This window comes from Pan troglodytes, chromosome 4 (genome assembly GCF_028858775.2).
Source record: "Pan troglodytes isolate AG18354 chromosome 4, NHGRI_mPanTro3-v2.0_pri, whole genome shotgun sequence".
Lineage (NCBI taxonomy): Eukaryota > Metazoa > Chordata > Mammalia > Primates > Hominidae > Pan > Pan troglodytes.
The window spans coordinates 78,574,010-78,596,507 of record NC_072402.2 but is presented as its reverse complement, the minus strand read 5'-3'; the positions used below and the strand labels follow the sequence as shown (position 1 = coordinate 78,596,507).

At 41.2% G+C, this 22,498-nt stretch overlaps 1 protein-coding gene and 1 pseudogene across 1 annotated transcript; one reads left to right on the top strand and one right to left on the bottom strand.

Moving 5' to 3' along the window:
• Nucleotides 1–22,498, bottom strand: part of LOC112207399 (beta-glucuronidase-like) — a 62,516-nt pseudogene that overhangs the window by 14,620 nt on the left and 25,398 nt on the right.
• LOC112207400 (putative POM121-like protein 1-like) lies at nt 524–7,415 on the top strand. Its single transcript, XM_054684417.2, has one exon. The coding sequence runs from the start codon at nt 4,162–4,164 to the stop codon at nt 6,856–6,858; it is 2,697 nt and encodes an 898-aa protein (XP_054540392.2). The 5' UTR covers nt 524–4,161; the 3' UTR covers nt 6,859–7,415.

The window sequence follows — 22,498 nt, the reverse complement described above, 5'->3', positions numbered from 1 at the left end:
GGCAGACTACATTATTGTTCCCAACTCATCACCCCTCCCTATATCTAAAACCTTTCCCCAAGACAATGCAGTTCCTCCTGCTAGAGATCAGGTATATTTATCTATACTATCAATGTTAGCCATGGACAAGGTATGTGCTTTGGCTGACTGAATGTTAGTGGACATGATAGAAGCAATGGCTTAAAATGTACTTCCAGAACTGGAGTTTCCTTGTGATTCTATCACTGTGACAAAAACACATTCTCAGGTAGTCCACTGATCCAAGGGGGAACAAACACACAGAAAACATACCTAGACTCTATCTGCAGCTTGCAGCCTCACCAAGCCAAGAACAGTCAACTCACAGATATGTTAGCAAAAATAAATGTTTTTCGTACCTTAAGTTTTATATAATTATTGACCTATAGTTAACTGATATACAATATACATTAATCTTAAAATATCATTATCCCATTAAAAATATTTACATTAAAAACTGAGACCACTTTCTTTCCTCCTTTTTTTTTTTTTTTTTTTAAATTAAGAGACAGGGTGTCTCAATGTTGCCCAAGCTGGAGTTCAGTGGCTAGTGGCTATTCACAAGAACGATCATCGCACACTACCTCAAACTCCTGGGATCAAGCAATCCTCCTGCCTCAGCTTTCCAAGTCGCTGGGACTATAAGTGTGTACCACAGCATGTCAGCTCTCTCTCTCCTTCTTGACCTAAAGCCTAGCATAAAATTAGCTAAGTAGAATGTTTTCAAAGATGCCTGCATCAGTTTCTCCCATCCCACATAATTTCTGTTTGATTTTGCCATTCACCCATAAAACGGTGGGATCTACCTCCCCTCCTTGCAAATTTGAGCTGGCCCTCTGATCCTGTCTAAGATCTGAAGCCAGATATTAAGGTACTTCATTAATTTCCATGTTTGTCCTCTATGCAACCTAGCAATCAAGCAAGAAGTCAAAACATACTGACATAGTTTGGATGGGTCCCCACCCAAATCTCACCTTGCATTGTAATAATTCCCACGTGTCAAGGGTGGGGCCAGGTGCAGATAACTGAATCATGGGGATGGTTCCCCCCATACTGTTCTCGTGGTAGTGACTAAGTCTCATGAGATCTGATGGTTTTATAAATGGGAGCTCCCCTGCACATGCTCTCTCCTGCCTGCCACTATGTGAGACACGCTTTTGCACCTCCTTGCCTTCCACCATGATTGTGAGGCTTCCCCAGCCATGCAGAACTGTGAGTCAATTCAACCTCTTTCCTTTATAAATTACCCAGTCTCAGGTATGTCTTTATTTGCAGTGTGAGAACAGACTAATACAATAAGTTGATACCAGTAGAGTGGGGTGCTGCTGTAAAGATACCCGAAAATGTGGAAGCAACTTTGGAAATGGGTAACAGGGAGAGGATGCAACAGTTTGGAAGGCTCAGAAGAGGATAGGAAAATGTGGGAAAGTTTGGAACTTCCTAGAGACTTGTTGAATGGCTTTGACCAAAATGTTAATAGTGATATGGACAATAAGGTCCAGGCGGAGGTGGTCTCAGAGGGAGATGAGGAATTTGTTGGGAAATGGAGTAAAGTCACTCTTACTATGCAAAGACACTGCAGGCATTGTGCACCTGTATTAGAAACGGGCATAAGATAGGCGGGAAAGAGTGAAAATAAGAATTTTTTTCTAGAGTTCCCTAGAGATCTGTGGAACTTTGAACTTGAGAGAGATGATTTAAAGTATCTGACAGAAGAAATTTCTAAGCAGCAAAGCATTCGAGAAGAAGCAGAGCATAAAAGTTCAGAAAATTTGTAGCCTGATGATGCAACAGAAAAGAAAAATCTATTTTCTCAGGAGACTGGGTTGTAGAAATTTGCATAAGTAATGAGGAGCCAAATGTTAACCACCAAGACAATGGGGCAAATGTCTCCAGGGCATGTTAGAGACCCTCACAGCAGACCCTCCCATCACAGGCCAGGAGGCTTAGAAGGAAAAATGGTTTTGTGGGTCCAGAACCCCCTGCTGTGTGCAGCCTAGGAACTTGGTGCCCTGCATCCCAGCTGCTCCTGCCATAGGTAAAAGGGGCCAAGGTACACCTCAGGCCATGGCTTCAGAGGGTGCAAGTTCCAAGCCTTTCAGGTTCTAGGTGGTGTTAAGCCTGCAGATGCACCGAAGTCAAGAATTAACGTTCATGAACCTCCGCCTAGATTTCAGAAGATGTATGAAAATGCCTGGAAATCCAGGCAAAAGTTTGCTGTGGGGGGGAGGGGGGCCCTCATGGATAACCTCTGCTAGGGCAGTGTCAAAGGGAAATATGGGGTTGGAGCCCCCACACACAGTCCCCACTGGGGTACTGCCAAGCAGAGCTGTGAGAAAAGGGCCACCATCCTCCAGACCCCAGAATGGTAGATCCACTGACAGCTTGCACTGTGTGCCTGGAAAAGCTGCAGACACTCAATGCAGCCAGAAGGGGGGCTGTACCCTGCAAAGCCACAGGGGCGGGGCTGCCCAAGACCCTGGGAACCCACTTCTTGCATCACCTAGATGTGACACATGGAGTCAAAGGGGTCATTTTGGAGCTTTAAGATTTGCCTGCTGGGTTTTGGACTTGCATGGGGCCTGTAGCTCTTTCGCTTTGGCCAATTTCTCCCATTTGAAACGAGTGTATTTACCCAATGCCTGTATCCCTGTGTATCTAGAAAATAACTAACTTGCTTTTGATTTTACAGGCTCATAGGTGGAAGGGACTTGCCTTGTCTCAGATGAGACTTTGGACTATGGAATTTTGAGTTAATGCTGAAATAAGAGTTTGGGGGACTTAGGGGAAGGCATGATTGCTTTTGAAATATGAGGACATGAGATTTGGGAGGGGCCGGGGAAGAATTATATGGTTTGGCTCTGTCCCCGCCCAAATCTCATCTTGAATTGTAACAATTCCCATGTGTCAAGGGTGGGGCCAGGTGGAGATAACTGAATCATGGAGGCAGTTTCCCCCATGCTGTTCTCATGGTAGTGAATAAGTCTCATGAGGTCTGATGGTTTTATAAATGGATGTTCCCCTGCACATGCTCTCTCCTGCCCACCATGTCTGACTAAATTTTGTATTTTTACTAGAGACGGGGTTTCACTATGTTGGCCAGGCTGGCCTCCAACTCCTGATCTCGTGATCCATCCACCCCGACCTCCCAAAGTGCTAGGATTATAGGCATAAGCCACCACACCCGGCCTCTTTTTTTTCTTTTTCTTTTTTTTATCTGGAGACATGAGTTTTGCACTCGTTGCCCAGGCTGGAGTGCAATGGTGCGATCTCAGCTCACTGCAGTCTCCACCTCAGCAGGAGAGCAGGAATCTTCAGTGATCCACGGGCAGATCTGCAGCCATTGTGGGCGCCTGTTCCTCCCGCGACCTTTGTGCCCACGTCTCTCCCTCCAGTACCTATTGCACGACCCCCCACGTCCGCCTCCTGCCATTGCCAGCAAGTGCCTTGCGCGGGTACCTGGCTGCGCTTATTAATCCATTATGGTCGCTCTGTCACTGGTGCCATTATGTGCTCACGTGCCCACTCCCTCAGGTTTAGGAGGTGCGTTGCCCGGCAACAGAACAATCTGCTGGCTTAGCCTTTGGCCAAGTTGGCAGCTGGACGAGGACGCTCAGAGCCCAGCTCTTGAGAGTTCAAGTATCCGACAGTTCCCCACTGCTCCCAGGAGCGGTTACCCGGGCACTCTGTGCCCCTCATTCCTGTTTGGGCCAAGGCCGAGGACCTGCGAGTAGGGCTCAGTTGCCTGGAGCCCCTTCAGCCCATCCCCCAGTTCACTTTGCTTGTGGGATCTCCCCGTTGCTCCTGCCCCTGGACTGAGTGGCAGGCCATCCTACAAACACCCGGACACTCGACATCAGTGCTGTCAAGACAACTCTAAGAAGGTTTTCCGTCATCCTGCAAGACCTGTGTTCCATCCTGGTGATTCTGTCTTCAATTTCACTGCACAGGTACCACAGTAAGCCAGTGCTGTGTGCTCAGAGTTCCAGGGCATCCCCCAGCTCAGCCACTACACTGAGCACAAGGACTCTGTGGGGCCCAGGAGCAGGTAGTCACCCCTTTGGGGTCCACAACACCCGGCTGTCCCCAGACTTGTGTTCAGGGAAGATAGTGTTGAGGGCCCTCAAGGAGAGCAGGGCAGGGATGCCTGAGCAGGACAAGGACCCCAGAGTCCAAGAAAATCCTGATGATCAGAGAACGGTCCCCGAGGTCACCGGGGATGCACGGTCTGCATTTTGGCCCCTGCGGGACAATGGAGGCCTCTCTCCCTTTGTGCCCAGGCCCGGGCCTCTGCAGACAGACCTCCATGCCCAGAGCTCAGAAATCAGATATAACCAGACATCTCAGACATCCGGGACGAGCTCGAGCACCAAACGAAATGCCATCTCCAGCTCCTACAGCTCCACGGGAGCCTTGCCGGGGCTAAAGCAGAGGAGGGGGCCAGCCTCATCCCGCTGCCAGCTGACCCTCAGTTACTCAAAGACAGTGAGTGAGAACAGGCCACAGGCTGTCTCTTCGGGTCACGCACGGTGTGAAAAGGCAGCAGATACAGTACCAGGGCAGACAATCGCCCCAAGGGGTGGCTCCCCCAGATCCCAGGCCTCTAGACCCCGTAGACGCAAGATTCCCTTGCTGCCACGCAGGCGAGGGGAGCCTTTGATGCTGACACCTCCCTTAGAGCTGGGGTACCGGGTCACGGCTGAAGACCTGCACCTGGAAAAAGAGGAGGCATTCCAGCGCATCAACCGTGCACTGCACGTTGAGGACAAGGCCATCTCGGACTGCAGACCCTCACGGCCTTCCCACACTTTGTCCTCACTTGCAACAGGGGCTTCGGGTGGGCCTCCCCTTTCTAAAGCACCCACTATGGATGCACAGCAGGACAGACCCAAGTCCCAAGACTGCCTGGGCCTAGTGGCCCCCCTAGCATCTGCTGCAGAGGTCTCCTCTACAGCTCCCGTGTCTGGGAAGAAGCACAGACCACCAGGACCCCTGTTCTCCTCCTCAGATCCCCTTCCTGCCACCTCTTCCCACTCCCGGGACTCAGCCCAGGTCACCTCGATGATTCCTGCCCCCTTCGCAGCTGCAAGCAGGGATGCCGGCATGAGAAAAACAAGGCCTGGCACCTCGACTCCAGCAGCTGCAGCAGCAGCCCCTCCCCCCTCCACATTGAACCCCACGTCGGGGTCACTACTCAATGCAGCGGATGGAGGCCCCTCACATTTCTTGGCCTCAGCCACAGCTGCAGCACGTGCCCAGAGATCAGAAGTGAGATATAACCAGAGATCCCAGACCTCCCGGACCAGATCGTGCCTCCAAGGAAATGCCAGCTCCAGCTCCCACAGCTCTACGGAAGGCCTCCAGGAACTAAAGCGGAAGAGGGGGCCAGCCTCATCCCACTGCCAGCTGGCCCTCAGTTCCTCAAACACAGTGAGTGAGGACGGACCTCAGGCTGTCTCTTCGGGTCACACCCGCTGGGAAAAGGCAGATACAGCACCAGGGCAGACACTCGCCCCCAGGGGTGGCTCCCCCAGATCCCAGGCCTCTAGGCCCCGCATCAACAGTGCACTGCACGTTGAGGACAAGGCCATCTCGGACTGCAGACCCTCACGGCCTTCCCACACTTTGTCCTCACTTGCAACAGGGGCTTCGGGTGGGCCTCCCCTTTCTAAAGCACCCACTATGGATGCACAGCAGGACAGACCCAAGTCCCAAGACTGCCTGGGCCTAGTGGCCCCCCTAGCATCTGCTGCAGAGGTCTCCTCTACAGCTCCCGTGTCTGGGAAGAAGCACAGACCACCAGGACCCCTGTTCTCCTCCTCAGATCCCCTTCCTGCCACCTCTTCCCACTCCCGGGACTCAGCCCAGGTCACCTCGATGATTCCTGCCCCCTTCACAGCTGCAAGCAGGGATGCCGGCATGAGAAGAACAAGGCCTGGCACCTCGGCTCCTGCAGCTGCAGCAGCAGCCCCTCCCACCTCCACATTGAACCCCACGTCGGGGTCACTACTCAATGCAGTGGATGGAGGCCCCTCACATTTCTTGGCCTCAGCCACAGCTGCAGCACGTGCCCAGAGGTCAGAAGTGAGATATAACCAGAGATCCCAGACCTCCTGGACCAGATCGTGCCTCCAAGGAAATGCCAGCTCCAGCTCCCACAGCTCTACGGAAGGCCTCCAGGAACTAAAGCGGAAGAGGGGGCCAGCCTCATCCCACTGCCAGCTGGCCCTCAGTTCCTCAAACACAGTGAGTGAGGACAGACCTCAGGCTGTCTCTTCGGGTCACACCCGCTGGGAAAAGGCAGATACAGCACCAGGGCAGACACTCGCCCCCAGGGGTGGCTCCCCCAGATCCCAGGCCTCTAGGCCCCGCATCAACAGTGCACTGCACGTTGAGGACAAGGCCATCTCGGACTGCAGACCCTCACGGCCTTCCCACACTTTGTCCTCACTTGCAACAGGGGCTTCGGGTGGGCCTCCCCTTTCTAAAGCACCCACTATGGATGCACAGCAGGACAGACCCAAGTCCCAAGACTGCCTGGGCCTAGTGGCCCCCCTAGCATCTGCTGCAGAGGTCTCCTCTACAGCTCCCGTGTCTGGGAAGAAGCACAGACCACCAGGACTCCTGTTCTCCTCCTCAGATCCCCTTCCTGCCACCTCTTCCCACTCCGGGGACTCAGCCCAGGACACCTCGCTGATTCCTGCCCCCTTCACACCTGCAAGCAGGGATGCCGGCATGAGAAGAATGTTTTGTGTTCGAAATTGTTTGAGGGGTTTGGGTTTATTTTTGTTGGTGTTTTCTTTTTTTTTGTTGCTTACATGGGCTTCCTTCAGCTTTTAATAATCTGAAAAATTCTATTTACTCATTGTCAATGTGTATAAATTAATCTGAGTCAATTTTATACAACAAAAGGTGAACTTTTTTATGCATGAAACAATAATTTAACAAAAAATGTACCGGAAGAAGAATGTTCATTACAAATATAGGAAACGTAAATATTACCAAATATTGGCAAGCACTAAAATGTTCAGAAATATAAGTCTATTACAGTTATAGCTCTCTCAAGCAAAAAAATAGCAGAGAAAAACTTAGTTTACCTTAGGGGCTATTTGTTTACTTAGGGATTTGTTAAAAGGTCAAATGGGGTCACACAGAATACTAAGAAGAGCTGTTCACCCAGGCCTCACTAAGAACTCTTCTTCATTCAGTAGCTATATAGTAATATGACAACTGCTCCTACGACCCAAAGAGGAACTACAGCAACTACTCTTTAGCATCTGTTGCTCCCAACTCTGCTTTGCAATTATATGACTCAAGCATTCTGGCTCCGTTAACTATTACTGCTGTTACTCTCAATTAAATTCCCTCTAAAAAATAAAAAATTTTTAAAGCTGTAATTTAAGCTCTCTGCTGCCTCATGACTTCAATTCCATCAGAGTTATGCATTGTTTCCTCTGTACATCTTTGCTCTGCTTCCGTTGCTAATTCCCTAGTAAAGTGTTGTATATTCAAAGTTCCAAAGAAACAGAATATCCAAGACATCACCAATCATCCAAAACACAGTGTAGGAGGCCACAGTTAAGAGAAGCAAGACCATTAGCTCTTTTTATAGGCTCGAGAACAACAGGATGCTTTGGTCCTGTATCAGCAGGACGCTTTTCGGGTAGATCCTACTGCCACCCTACTATCGGGTAGATCCTACTGCCACCCTAGCTATGGGCACATGTCAGAGTCCCATGTAATAAAGGAGACAAAAGGAAACCACCATGAGTATAAACTAAGAAAAGTACTCCAAGGTTTCTAAGAATGGAGCTGTATAACTCACTTTGCCCCTTTGTTACTTCTCCACGGTACTTACCACCACCTATTACATATATTTTGTTTATAGTCAGTCTTCCCTCATTAGAATGAAAGTGCCGTGAGGATAGGACTATACAGTCAGCCCTCAGTATCCATGGGGGACTAGTTTCAGGATCTCCCGAGGATAACAAAGGATACTCAAGTCCCTGATATAAAATGACATAGTATTTGCACATCACCTTTGCACATCCTCCCATATACTTCATATCAACTCTAGATCACTCATAATATGCGATGTAAATGTCATGCAAATAGTTATTGTACTATATTGTGTAAGGAATAAGGACAAGAAAAAAGTCTGTACATGTTCAGTACAGACGGAATTTTTTTTCCCAATATTTCCAATCCTTGGTTGGCTTAACAGATGTAGAACCCAGGAATAAGTTCTGGTGTCCTATTGCATAGTAGGATGAGTATAGTTAACAGTAACATATTATATATTTGAAAATAGCCAGAAGAGTAGATTTTGAATTTTCTCCCTACAGAAAAATCATTATGCAAATTACCCTGATTTGATCATTACACATTGAGTACATGTATTAAAACATCACATTGTACCCCATATATATGTACAATTATTATGTGTCAATAAAAATTTAATGTCAATATGTGAAATAAAATGAAAAAATAAAAATTTTTAAAGCTGTAATTATCTCCATCTGGTAGGAATATATATAATCTGAAATAAAAAATATATTTGTAATTGTTAGGACAAAATAGATTATACATTAAGTCTGCAAATTATAAATTATAAAATTCTCACAGAACCTGAAAAATTATTGATACTGTTAAATATTTAAAAAGCTGTCCTTGGAGAGAAAGAAACCTATCAGATTTACATCAACAAGTGTAATATATCAGCCTATTACCATCTGCTACAGACTGCATGTTTGTGTTCCCTCAAAATTCATATGATAGGCCGGGCGCGGTGGCTCATGCCTGTAATCCCAGCACTTTGGGAGGCCGAGGCGGGTGGATCACGAGGTCAGGAGATCGAGATCATCCTGGCTAACATGGTAAAACCCCGTCTCTACTAAAAATACAAAAAATTAGCCGGGCGCAGTGGCGGGCGCCTTAGTCCCAGCTACTGAGGAGGCTGACGCAGGAGAATGGCGTGAACCCAGGAGGCGGAGCTTGTAGAGAGCCGAGATTGTGCCACTCCAGCCTGGGTGACAGACAGAGCGAGACTCTGTCTCAAAAAAAAAAAAAAAAAAAACATTCATATGATAAAGCCCTAACCCCCAAGGTGAGGATACTGGGAGGCGTGGCCTTTAGGAGAGAATTAGGTTTAGATGAGGTCATGAGAATAGAGCCCCTATGGTGGCATTACTTCCTTTATAAGAAGAGACACTAGAGCTGCTTTTCTCCCTACCATGTGAGGATACTGAGAGAAGATGGCCATTTCCAATCTAGGAAGCAGGCCCTCTTTAAGAAACGTAATTTGCCAACACTTTGATCTTGCACTTCCAGTCTCCAGAAATGTGAGAAATATCCGTTTCTTTGTTTGTTTTTTTTTTTTTTTGTTTGAGACAGAGTCTCATTCTGTCACCCAGGCTGGAGTACAGTGGTGCGATCATGGCTCACTGCAACCTCCGCCTCCCAGGTTCAAGCAATTCTCCCACCTCAGCCTCCCAAGTAGCTCAGACTACAGGCGTGCACCACCATGCCCAGCTAATTTTCATAGAGACAAGGTTTTGCCATGCTGCCCAGGCTAGTCTCAAACTCCTGAGCTCAAGTTATCCACCTGCCTCGGCCTCCCAAAGTGTTAGGAATACAGGCATAAGCCACCACGCCTGGTCAAAATATCTACTGTTTAAGCTACCTAATTTACGGTATTCTGTTTTAGCAGCTGAAGCAGACTAAGATACCATCCTATAAGCTACAGACCAGCACTATCCAATAGAACTTTATATGACGAGGAAATGTTTTATATCTGTGCTATCCCTTATGTTAGCCACTAGCCACATGTATCCATCAAGTATTTGAAATATGGCTAGTGCAACTAAAGAACTTAATTTTTATTTTATTTTTATTTTTTTTTTTTGAGATGGAGTCTCGCTCTGTCCCCCAGGCTGGAGTGCAGTGGCGCCATCTCGGCTCACTGCAAACTCTGCCTCCCAGGTTCACGCCATTCTCCTGCCTCAGCCTCCTGAGTAGCTGGGACTGCAGGCGCCCGCCACCACGCCCGGCTAATTTTTTGCATTTTTAATAGAGATGGGGTTTCACCGTCTTAGTAAGGATGGTCTCGATCTCCTGACCTAATGATCTGCCCGCCTCGGCCTCCCAAAGTGCTGGGATTACAGGCGTGAGCCACCACGCCCGGCCAATTTTTATTTTATCTTATTTAAATAACCACATGTGGCTAGTGGCTAATGCATTGAACACTACAGCTGTAGACAATATGAAATAAATATAAAGCAGTCTCAACTTTGGAAAAACAGAAGACTCTTACTGCCTCATAATATAGATGAAAAATGAAATACTAAGTTAAGTAAAATGTTCTTTAAAGAACAAAAACAAAAGAAAACCTAATGAAAGCTATAAAAGTCCATTGGATAATAATGCTACCAGTACTAAGGAAGTACAGCCCCTAAAAGTGACTTGCAGTCACAAATATAAAAATGACTATTCAAGTGAACTCCTAAGGTAAAAATTTCTTATTCACCATGCTCCAAAATGGTCTGTAATATTCTTCAGAGATGGCATGGTAAAGTACGATACAAGGGTAATATTAACAGTATGCTGTCACAGGTGCCATTCTCTTAAAAAAGAAATCCCAAAATAAATATAAATGGAAAGCAAATAATTAATGGAGTTTTTACAGTCAATCAATGGTAAATATTATTGGCATTAGATTTTTCTATTAATTATAGTTTTACCTATGATCATGTATTTTTTCCATTTAAAAATTACCCTAAAACTTAATGGCTTAAAATAACAAATATGTATGACACAATTTATAGAAGTCAGGGAAATGATGGATTTGGGTAGGTGGTTCTGAGTCGAAGTCTCACATGAGTAAAGGTTGCTGTCATGTTGTTGACCCAGGCAGCATCCCCTGAAGCCTTTAACTTGTGTTGGAAGGTCCATGTCTTAGTTTGTTTGCACTGTCGCTACACAATACCATAGACAGGGTAGCTTATAAACAACAGAAATGTTTCTAATGGTACCGGAGGCTGGATGGTGCAAAATCAAGGTGCTTGCAGATTTGGTGTCTGGTCAGAGCCCATTTTTTAGTTCATAGATTACTGTCCTCTAGTTCACATGGCAGAAGGGGCAAGGACGCTTTTTGGGGTCTCTTTTATAAGGGCACTAATCCCCGGCTGGGCACCGTGGCTCTCATCTGTAATCCCAGTACTTTGGGAGGCTGAGGCAGGCAGATCACGAGGTCAGGAGTTCCAGACCAGCCTGGCCAGTATGGTGAAACCCCGTCTCTACTAAAAATACAAAAATTAGCCAGGTGTGGTGGTGCGTACCTGTAGTCTCAGCTCCTCAGCTACTCAGGAGGCTGAGGCAGAAGAAACACTTGAACCCAGGAGGCAGACGTTGCAGTGAGCTGACATGGCGCCACTGCACTCCAGCCTGGGTAACAGAGCAAAACTCTGTCTCAAAAATAAATAAATAAATAAAAATAAAAATAAAAATAAAAAATAATGATCAAGGCACTAATCCCCTACATGAAGACAGACTATCATCTACCAAAAGCTCCACCTCCTACTATCATTACATTGGGGGTTAGGATTTCACAAATTCAGTGCATCATAGTCTGCTTCTAGAATGTTTAATCATTTGGCTGGATATCAGATAGGATGCCTCGGTTCTTCATGTGAGCTTTCTAGAAAAGATAGTTTGGAATTATTTGCACGGTGGCTGGGCTCGTAAAGAGTTGAAGGAGAGAAAGAGAGAGAAACACCAGTAAGGAGCAAATTAGTTCACTCAAAATTAAAACCCTAGCCTTTGTGACCTTGTCTCAGAAGGTAACATTCCAATCCTGTGGTGTTTTATTTCTTAGATGGGAGTCACTCAGCTTAGCCTGCCTTCAAGGGGAGGAGTATGAAGCTCCACTTCTTAAACTGAGAAGAATCAACAAATATGTAGATATATATTTTTTTAACAGTATTACAGCTCATGAACCCATTTAAACCCATTTTAGAACTTTAAAGAAATATTTTAAAACGGAATTTTCAATTAAGCAGAAGAAATTGCCAGCTGTGGAACAGTGAACTTTATCGCTGAAATCACACACATATATACACACACACAGTGCAAACTCATACATGATCAAATCTATAATCTTATTACACAAAGTTTTGTGAGAGGAAAAATGCTTGACTTTTCAAAAGGGCTCATTTATTAAAAATAAAATTACCATTGTGTTCATTTTAGCTGCAACCTTTAAGCAATCAATGACTATATACTTGCTGTAATCATCCTTTAAAATTAGAATTATTGAAAAGCTTTATCACTGATGAATGAAAGAAAGTAATATTGATTTGTGGCCAAGAGAGATAATCTCAGGCAATAAACAGGTGCAGTCTTTGAAGGAATCATTTTATTTTATTACTTTCTGACATTATTGAAGCCAATTTTAAATAAATTCATCATGTTTTTAAATTTAATCACTTATTATTTTATCATACATTAGGTAAAGTTTCAATCTAAGTAACTCCTGGATAAAAAATGAAGTATATCAATTTACAATTACAAATACCCAAATTGTACAGGCATGCATTTTTCAATGACATTTATAAATTGTGTTTTGTTGTTTGTGCCTTGTGTTTGTTTTATTAATCAAATTAATTTATATAGATATATGTATGGAAATGAGACAGATATAACCAGTTCTCTATAAGTAAGCATTATTTAATGGAGTCTTTCCTTTCACTAATGATCATCAGGACAGCTAGGGAAGTGAGTTGAAATTTTCAGGCCATTAGGTTAATAGTTCTAGTAATTCTAGTAATGTTTCGACAGTCATAATATAAATGATACTATGTGGCTTGAATTAATGCATTTTCTTATGTAACAAATAATAAGACAATTTTTAAAAGTGGTAATTACTATTTTTAAATATCACAATTAAAAATAATGAAAGAAAAGAGGTTGTACATTGAGTAGCCATTACATTATCTTTAAACATATTTATTCTTCATTTCCTCTTTTCCCACCTTTTGGCTAAATCGTATGTCATTTCTCTAACCTCACTTCTGTTTTATTACTCTCTGGGAAAGATTTTTATATAAAACATCTAAGCAATCAAACCTAACACAGGATGAATTTCTACACATTACTATACCCTCTGGTCACTATTTTTTTCTTCTCTTTATTGCCCATTTCCCTGTTCTTGAAACATTCCAATTATTTGCCTTCCATGACATTCTACTCTTACTTTTACTTTTCTGTCTCTGATTACTCATTTCCAGTTCCTTTTGTCATCTCCTTGTCTTCCTACACCTGCCAATTAAATTTGAATTTCCTCTGCATTTCATCTTATGTCTCCTTTTCTTCTGCCAAATTCTCTCCTTAGACAAATACAGTCATTCCCATGGTTTTATATCCCACTTATATTCAGGGGCTCTAGAATGTATAGCGCCAGGCCAAATCTATCTTAAGAACTTACTTTACTTAACCAATTACATCTGCATCTGCTCAGGATCATGTAACCCAGATCAGCATTTGGCTCTTTTGTAGACCCATTTTTTCTTTTCCTGGAAGTCTATTTTGACACCTACTTTCTGTCACTACCCACGTTTTAGCATTTAGCCTTGTCAATTTACTCTCATCCATATGTAACTCTATCCATTTTCTTCTCTCTATTATGAACAGCAGTTTGAGCCATCATGACCAATTTTGCAGTATCCCTTCTTAAATTAGCCTCCTGTTTCGCATTGGACATTTTCACCCCCCAGCAATTCCACGGATTTCATTCTCGGAAAAATATAAATGAAGAGTTACATTTTTCAATAGCCATAATCATTAAATTTCCATGCGTAAGAAAATGTTCAGAACAGTATCAGTGCATTTATAATAAAATTAAAAAACTTGACCCACAAATCTCTACTTGTCCTTCTAGTTTTATTTCATTTGTCTCTCGTCAATCTCTACATTCTGATCACCACAATCTTTTAATTCATCTGAAAGCTAAGCTCTCTCTTAATTTAGATTCTCTATACTTGCAATTTTGTCTACCTAGAAGTGTTTTCTTCCATCTTTGGATTGTTATTGCAAATCCATTGAATAGTTCTCATCTGAATTGTTTCTTCCTTGGGATGACTTATAAACACTTCATCCTACAGCCAAATCAGAAGACCAATATCAAAATCTTTCATCACATCCTAAATTTGCTTATATGTAATTATATGGCAAGAATCTCTTTGTCTTTATAATCATTATTCACTTATCTATGTTTTTTAAAAACTCTTCTATGTGGTGATGCTAAGCTCCATAATGTTGGACTTGTTACCTGTCTCAACTATCTTCCACACCTACCACAGTACCTGCTACATAGATGTATTCAATATATATTTTTAGAATTAGTAAATGATGAGCAAGCGTGTACTTTTGTTCTCTTTCATTACAGTGTTAGAAATGCTATTACAGCATTAGAAAAGATAATCAGAAAGAAAATTTAATAGATCATCAGAAAAAATCCCAAGACTTTGAGGCAAATGAGCCTACAAACACAGGTGGAATGGACTTGCAATTTACCAAGAAATAGGTTTGTCATACTTAGAAACCAACTGTATAAACATGTTTTTATCTATTAATAACTTCATTTTCCAAAACGCTCTACTTTATATGAGACAATTCTTGATGGAAATACCATTTGCTTCTAGGCTCGTTGCTTAAACATAAAGTTAAAAATCTTTGTATAGACACATAAAATTGTGGTGACTGCTTAACTTTGCAACTATAGTGCTCCTGAAATGCTCATTTAACCAGTCTGTGTTCCAGACCTACAAAACTTAGATGGTGCTAAAATTGCGCAAAAATTGTGTATTTCTTCTACAACTAACTTCTGATAAAAAGGGGGCAGAGAAGGTTAACTCTCTCCCCCTTTAGCTTTATTTGCTTAGTGAATTTCTACAAAACATAATTTAAGTGCTATATTTTTCCAAGGTTTTAATAAGGAAATAAAAACCGCAATAGGTATCTTAAGCAGAAAGTGCATTTCATACATATACAATAGGAAGAGCTAAAATAACTAAAGTAGCTGTGGCATGGAGGAAGGTTTTGAGTTCTTGAATTCAAAGGCATGCAATCATTTCTGCAATCCTGGGTCAAAAAGATGCTCCTACTATTAAAACTTTAAGCTTCTTATGCCCATGAAACTGGGGATTAGGCACGAGGATATTGAATCCTACCACTTCCACTACTTCTGAACTATTGTCTCCATGATTTCACTTGCCAGAATCAACAATAGCAAGACAGGCTTTGATCTCTTCCATTTTTCTAAGTCTGATTCTTATGCAAACAATGGGTAAGTGGTCTAAGCTGCATTCATAAAACTGGCTCAAGGGAAGCTGCATTGCTTGTTTTGTTTTGTTTTAATTTTCTAACCTCTTCAAAGAGTGGAACGAAAGTTGACGAAACCTGTCCAACAGTCTACCACACACCTTCCATGAAAGGTTCCCCAACACCTCCAACAGAATAATGTAAACACACGCTGGAACCTGTATTACTCTCGCACCATAACACTTCCCACACTTCCCACAATACTTTTTCTCTTCATGGGAATATCCTTCCAAAACATGCTGATATCTCCTAAGCATTATTCATCTGTCGAATTTTCCCACCTATTGTAAGGTCTTCCAATTGTTAGGTTCTTAATAAATATATTTTAAATTATTAAAATTCTGAACTAATGGGTAATCAACTGTACAACCCGAATTGCTGATTCGCATACAGCTGAAGTCCCTCCTCAAAACTTCTGTAATACATGAAACTTAGGCAACTGGTTGGGTCATTACCATATATTACTTTATATTTTTATTTATCAGTATATGTGATTACAGTTATGCTTATGTTAATTGATATGTATATGTTAACTTTTATACATATGTACATTGTATTATTTTGTTACATAGCACAGCATTTTGTACTCAAAAAGTGACCAATAATAATAAGCTGCATACTTTGGGAAGCATTGCAGGCTAGTCATACAGTTTTTGTTTCTTTTTTTTCCCTGCAGCCTGACAACCTTTTTAGTCATTCACTAAACCTCTCTCAGCTTCAGTTTCTTCATCTGCAACATATAGCAAATAATAAAACTTAACTCAGATGGTTCTAGTGTGAAATAATACAGAGTAAATGTGCCACCAAATACAAACCAATGGCTTGATTGACATAACTCACTGCTCATTTTCTTGAAATGATTCAAAGTATTTTCCAGACAAGCACACACTGAGGGAATTCGTCACCACTAAACGAGTCCTATGAGAAATACTCAAAGGTGTCCCAAACACAAAAATGAAAGGTCAACATTCATCATCATCAAAACACATGAAAGTAGCAAACTCATAGGTCTTGTAAAACAGTCACACAAAGTAGGAAGAGAAATCAAATAGCAACACAACAGATTTCCACCAAACCACAAAGACAAAGAGACAGACAGAAAGAAAAACAAAAAACAACAACAAAATAACCCCAAAGAACTTATAAAACAAGTAGAAAACAAATAGCAATATGGCAGAAAGAAAACCTCATGTATTAATATTAACCTTGAATGTAAATGAATTAAACATTCCACTTAAAATATATAGATTGATAGATATTGGGCCAGGTGCAGTTGCTCACACCTGTAATCCCAGCACTTTGGGAGGCCGAGGTGGGTGGATCACGAGGGTCAGGAGTTCGAGGCCAGGCTGGCCAACATAGTGAAACCCTATCTCCATTAAAAATACAAAAATTAGCCAGGCGTGGTGGCCGGCACCTGTAATCCCATCTACTTGGGAGGCTGAAGCAGGAGAATCGCTTGAACCTGCAAGATGGAGTTTGCAGTGAGCCAAGATTGCGCCACTGCACTCCAATCTGGATGACAGAGTGAAACTCCATCTAAAAGTAAAAAAAAAAAAAGAAAGGTAGATTGATGGAATGAACTAAAAAATGATCCAAAAATATTATGCTTACAAGAAACATATAGACACATACAGACTGAAAAGTAAAGACACATACAGATTTAAAGTAAATGGGTGAAAAAAGATACTCCATGTAATGGAGACTAAAAGCAAGCAGGAATAGCTATACTTATATCAAGTAAAACAGAACTTAAATCTAAAACAGTATAACAATGACAAAGGAAGTCATTACATAATGATAAAGGGATCAATTCAGCAAGAGGATATAACAATTCTAAACACGTATGCATCCAACACTAGACCACCAAGATTCATAAAATAAATATTACTAGACATAAAAAAGGAATAGACAGCAATACGATAATACTGGGGGACTTTACCATCTCACTCACAGCATTAAATGTTATCATCAAGACAGAAAACAAATAAACCTAAGACTTAAATTCAACCTTAGATGAAATAGACCTAACTGACATTTACAGAAAATTCTACCCAGCAACTACAGAATATACATTCTTAATAAAACCGCAATTTCACCCAACAATCCCACTACTGGAGATCTACCCAAAGGAGAACAGATAATTATATGAAAAAGGTATCTGCACCCATATGTTTATCACAGCACTATTCACAATAGCAATGTGTCCCTCAGTGGATGATTAGATTAATAAATCTGGCATATATGCGCTATAGAATACTATTCAGCTATACAAAAGAATAAAATCATGTCTTTTGTAACAACATGGATGTAACTGGTCATTATTTTAAGTGAAACAAATCAGACACAGAAAGACAAATACTGCATGTTCTCACTTATAACTGGAAGCTAAATAATGTATACACATGGACATAGAATGTGGAATGATAGACAACAGAGACTTGGAAATTTCAGGAGGGTGGGAGGAGGGGATGATGAGAAATTATGTAATGAGTACAATGTACATTTTTCAGGTGATGTATATTCTAAAACCCTTACTTCAACACTATGTACTTTATGGAGGTAATAAGATTATATTTGTATCCCATAAATTTACATAAATAAAAAATTGCCTTCTGTACTTACTTTAGCCCAGTTATTGTTAGGTTCAACATTCAGCACTTTACTTAAATTTTCTGTAGCTTTCTGGACCTTTTTTTGATATTTATATATAGTAGTGTGGCACAGAAGTGCTAATATTTACCAAAATAAAAGTTATATTTTTAATTAAAAATTAATTAAAAGGTTGTAGAATCTCAGGATGGAATGCAGACTGTTACAAATTTATTTATCTAGCTCTATTATGAACCATACAAAATAACTTCAGTGAGGGACTTAAGGGAAAGGGTGCTAGTCAAAGTGATATTGAAAGTGAGTGCAGTCTCTTAAGATGAAAGGCAAAAGAAACTTGTACGAAGGCATTTAATTTAGTTGATAAAGATGTTCTTCTACTAAGGGCAGGTTATCAATTCTGGTACAGCTATATACATATACTGGAAGTGAACAATTAACTAAATAGATGTCACAAAATAAGAGTCAGGATTTTTATTGTTGGAGTGGGGGTTTAGAGATACAGGAAGGCATTGATGCTTGCGGGACTAGGTTAGAGGTAGTGACATCAGTAAGAACCCATGTTTAGCTTAATATAGACATAGATGGTGATATGGTTTACATTTTGTCCCCTCTCAAACCTCTTGTCCAATTGTAATCGCCAGTGTTGAAAGAGGGGTCTAGTGGGAGGGGATTGGATTATGGGGGCAGATTTCCTCCTTGCTGTTCTTGTGATAATGAGTTAGTTCTCACACAATCTGGTTGTTTAAAAGTGTGTAGCATCTCCCCCTTAGTTCTCTTCCTCCTCCTCCAGCCATGTAAGATGTGCCTGCTTCCTCTTTGCCTTCTGCTATGACTGTACGTTTTCTGAGGCTTCCCCATCCTTGCTTCCTGTACAGCCTGTGGAACTGTGAGGCAATTAAAGCTCTTTTCTTTATAAATTACCTAGGATCAGGTAGTTCTTTATAACAATGGGATAATGGACTAATATAGATGTTTACATATAGAAATATTTAAACATATGTGTCTACATATGTGTAAGAATATACACATTGTTTCTTTGCTCTCTCATCTTAGAGAGCTATGAAAAAATTGATACTCCCTTAGCTATAGGCACAGCTAGCACTTAAATATTGATTTCATATATAGAAAGCAGGGCGTCTTTGAAAGTGGCTGATTCTAAGAATGGGGAAGAAAATACACAAGATGAGCCTGGGACATCCTCTAGTGCCAGAAATTATGAAAATACTAACAAAAATCTATTTGTGAGATATGTCAAACAAGCACAGGGGCCAAGTGAAAGGTCTTTCAATTTCTAGAATAATTTTAGCAACACAATACATTAATTGGTATTATATTTGGATTATACCCAAAAATGTAATTTTCCTTAGTCCATATTGATATCAATAAATGACTGAATAAACAAATGAATGAGATAAAAGAGGTAAATCTCCTCTGCAAATAATTTACATATGTATTCCAACTAAAGGAAGTCAGCTCTTAAAGACATCTTAAGCAATACTGCAACTGAATTAGCTTTCCAAAGATACTGTCACAATTCATCTATTCCAAGACCTATACATTTCATATTTTAATATCTCCTGAAAATATAATGCATTTATATTTTATTTATAGTTTAAAGTAAATAGTGGTAAGGTGGGAAATGGACAAAGCTATGTAGCTAGAATCAGAAGTCTTTGAAATCAAAACATCAAGATTCAAACTATTTAGGGGCAGTGGGGCTGACGTGGTGACCGTGGGCCTGATCAGATAAAATCTTTACAAAGAAACAGTAGCTCTCAGACTCACCTCCTGAGACAGAGTTGTTCTGAGGGGAAAATGGGTAAGTTTCTACAGTAACATACAGTACTTAAACATACAGTAAGATACAGTACTTAAAGCCCTGACCTGTCCAGTTCCCAACACATCTTTCTTGATGGGGATCTAAATGTCACCTTTTGGTTTTATTTTTGTGTTTTTCTCATCTAAGCTCTGAGAGCAAAGCCTGACAGGGTGAGCCCCCGAAGTGTGTTCATGTCTTAAGAGTGTCCAGAAGCCACATAGGGAGTGTGCAAGTTTTTCATTTTCATGCCAGGGACAATGTCTCTCTTTATTGAGCTAATGGCAAGGTATGCGCCTCAGAATATGTACAGTTTGAACATATTTGCATCTTCCCTTTAATTAACTGTGAAATCTGTGAGGCTAATGAGAAGAAAATTGATGGGTAGTCGGTGGAAGAATTTTTTTTTCATTGTCATATCTTCAACTTTCCTGGGGTATAATAAGAGATGCACAGTCAATTCAGTATACTTGAAATGTGTGATGTGGTCAAATTTGAGATATATATATATATATATGTATATACTTTTAGAAATATCACTACATTCACAACCATCATTATGAAAAGTTTTCTTGTGCACCTCAGTAATCAGTCTCTCCCTCCATGCTGTCTCCAGGCAGCCATTTGATTTTCCATCAGGTAACATGAGTGAGAAGAAAATGTTTGTTGCAAGCTATTGAAATTTTGTGGTTGTTCACTTTTTAGAAACTCTTTGGAATTTTCTTTCTCATATCTTTATTAACATATAAAGTGTCTGTTTGGCATACTTTCAGATAATGTAAATAATATACTCAGCAATTGTTTTGTGCTGGGCTTCCATTTAATCTTTCAAGATCATATGGATTTTTATAGCTTTATATGTTGTGTTTGGCATCTTAAGCTCACTATCTACCTACTGACTCTTAAATCCCAAACTCTAAAGAGGTTCTGAAGATTCCAAACAATGGCTTGATAGCTTAAAGTAAAAAAAGCTCAGGATAACTCAAATTTTGTGACTTAGCATGCTTGAGAAAGTTTTTTTTTTTTTTAAGACAGAGTCTCACTCAGTCACCCAGGCTGGAGTGCAGTGGCGGGATCTCGGCTTACTGCAAACTCCGCCTCCCGGGTTCACGCCATTGTCCTGCCTCAGCCTCCTGAGTAGATGGGACTAAGGCGCCCGCCACCATGCCCGGCTAATTTTTTTTTTGTATTTTTTAGCAGAGACGGGGTTTCACCGTGTTATCCACGATGGTCTCGATCACCTGACCTCGTGATCTGCCCACCTTGGCCTCCCAAAGTGCTGGGATTACAGGCGTGAGCCACCTCGCCCGGCCTTGAGAAAGTGCGTTTAAGCTCCTTCCTAAATGAATGATTATTTAGTCTTGCAGTGTCCATAATTTCTTTAGGTCACTTACGGAAGTCTCAAACTTGTCTGTAACACCTGATAATAACTTCCAGTACTATTCTAAAATGTAGATTTACTTTATCACATTTTCTTCTAACTTCTACTTGCCCCTGTTATAACAATCTTCATTCTTCTTTTGTACTTATATTTTCTCCTTTTAAAACTCAATATCTAGGTCCTCTCTTATAATTGTGCTTAAAATTCATCCTGCAGTAGTGTCAGAGCAGGGTTTCTCAAAGTCATTGTGGGGAACTATCGTGTACACTGTAAGATGATTAGCAACATCCCTAGCCTCGACCACCAGATGCCAGTAGCACACCCTCTCTTTCACAGTTTTTTTTTTTTTAATCAGAAATATCTGCACACATTGACAAATGTCCACCGGATGGGAAGAAGAATGTGGGGTGTAAAATTCCCATTTTTGAGACCCACTTGCTTAGAATGTATTAAAGACCTATAATTGAAAATACCTTGGCAAAATCTCCCAAAATTGTCTCTCAAAATAACAGTATATACAGTGTAACATACACAACATCCTGTTATACTAATGAAAAAATCTAAGAAAAACTCTATATGATGATATTTAGATATTACAGTCACTATATTAACTATTAGGATAATGTGCCACTAATTCCCAATCGTCACTGCTTTCATGTAGTGCTTGCTCCATATTGTCTTAATGTTAATCCTTAACATACACGGCCTAACATATTTATTGATGTGAAAGTTTTTGTTTTATTTTCAACAACACGGTCTCAACCAGGGGTGATTTTCACTACCAGGGACAATTTGTCAATGTTTAGAGACAATTTTAGTTTTTACTGCTGTAGGTAGTGGAGTGTGCTATTCACATCCGGTAAGTTTAGGGCAGGAAAACTGGTAAACCTCCTATAATACGAGGCTAGAGCCCATAACAAAATTATCAGGTCCAAAAATGTCAATAGTATTGAAGGTGAGACAATTTCTAGGGAGATATTACACCTTGATATTCTCATTTAATATGCTGGTAATGTAATCCAGCATTTTTCCAAAAATGAGAATAGCCTGGTGGCCTTAAATGTCATTGCTTTACTCTTACTTACATTGGACTAAAGAATGAGATCAAATGCAGCTGAATAATTTGGATATTTAAAGCAATAACATTTTTCACTAACACGCATAGGCTTAATGCCTGGGTGACAAAATAATCTGTATACCTATTTACCTATAGGTTTACCTATATAACAAACCTGCACATATACCCCTGAACTGAAAATAAAAGTTAATAAATAAAGTAATTACATTTGTTTAGA

Coding starts and splice junctions, on each gene's coding strand:
- LOC112207400 (XM_054684417.2), top strand. CDS start 4,162: ATGCCTGAGCAGGACAAGGACCCCAGAGTCCAAGAAAATCCTGATGAT.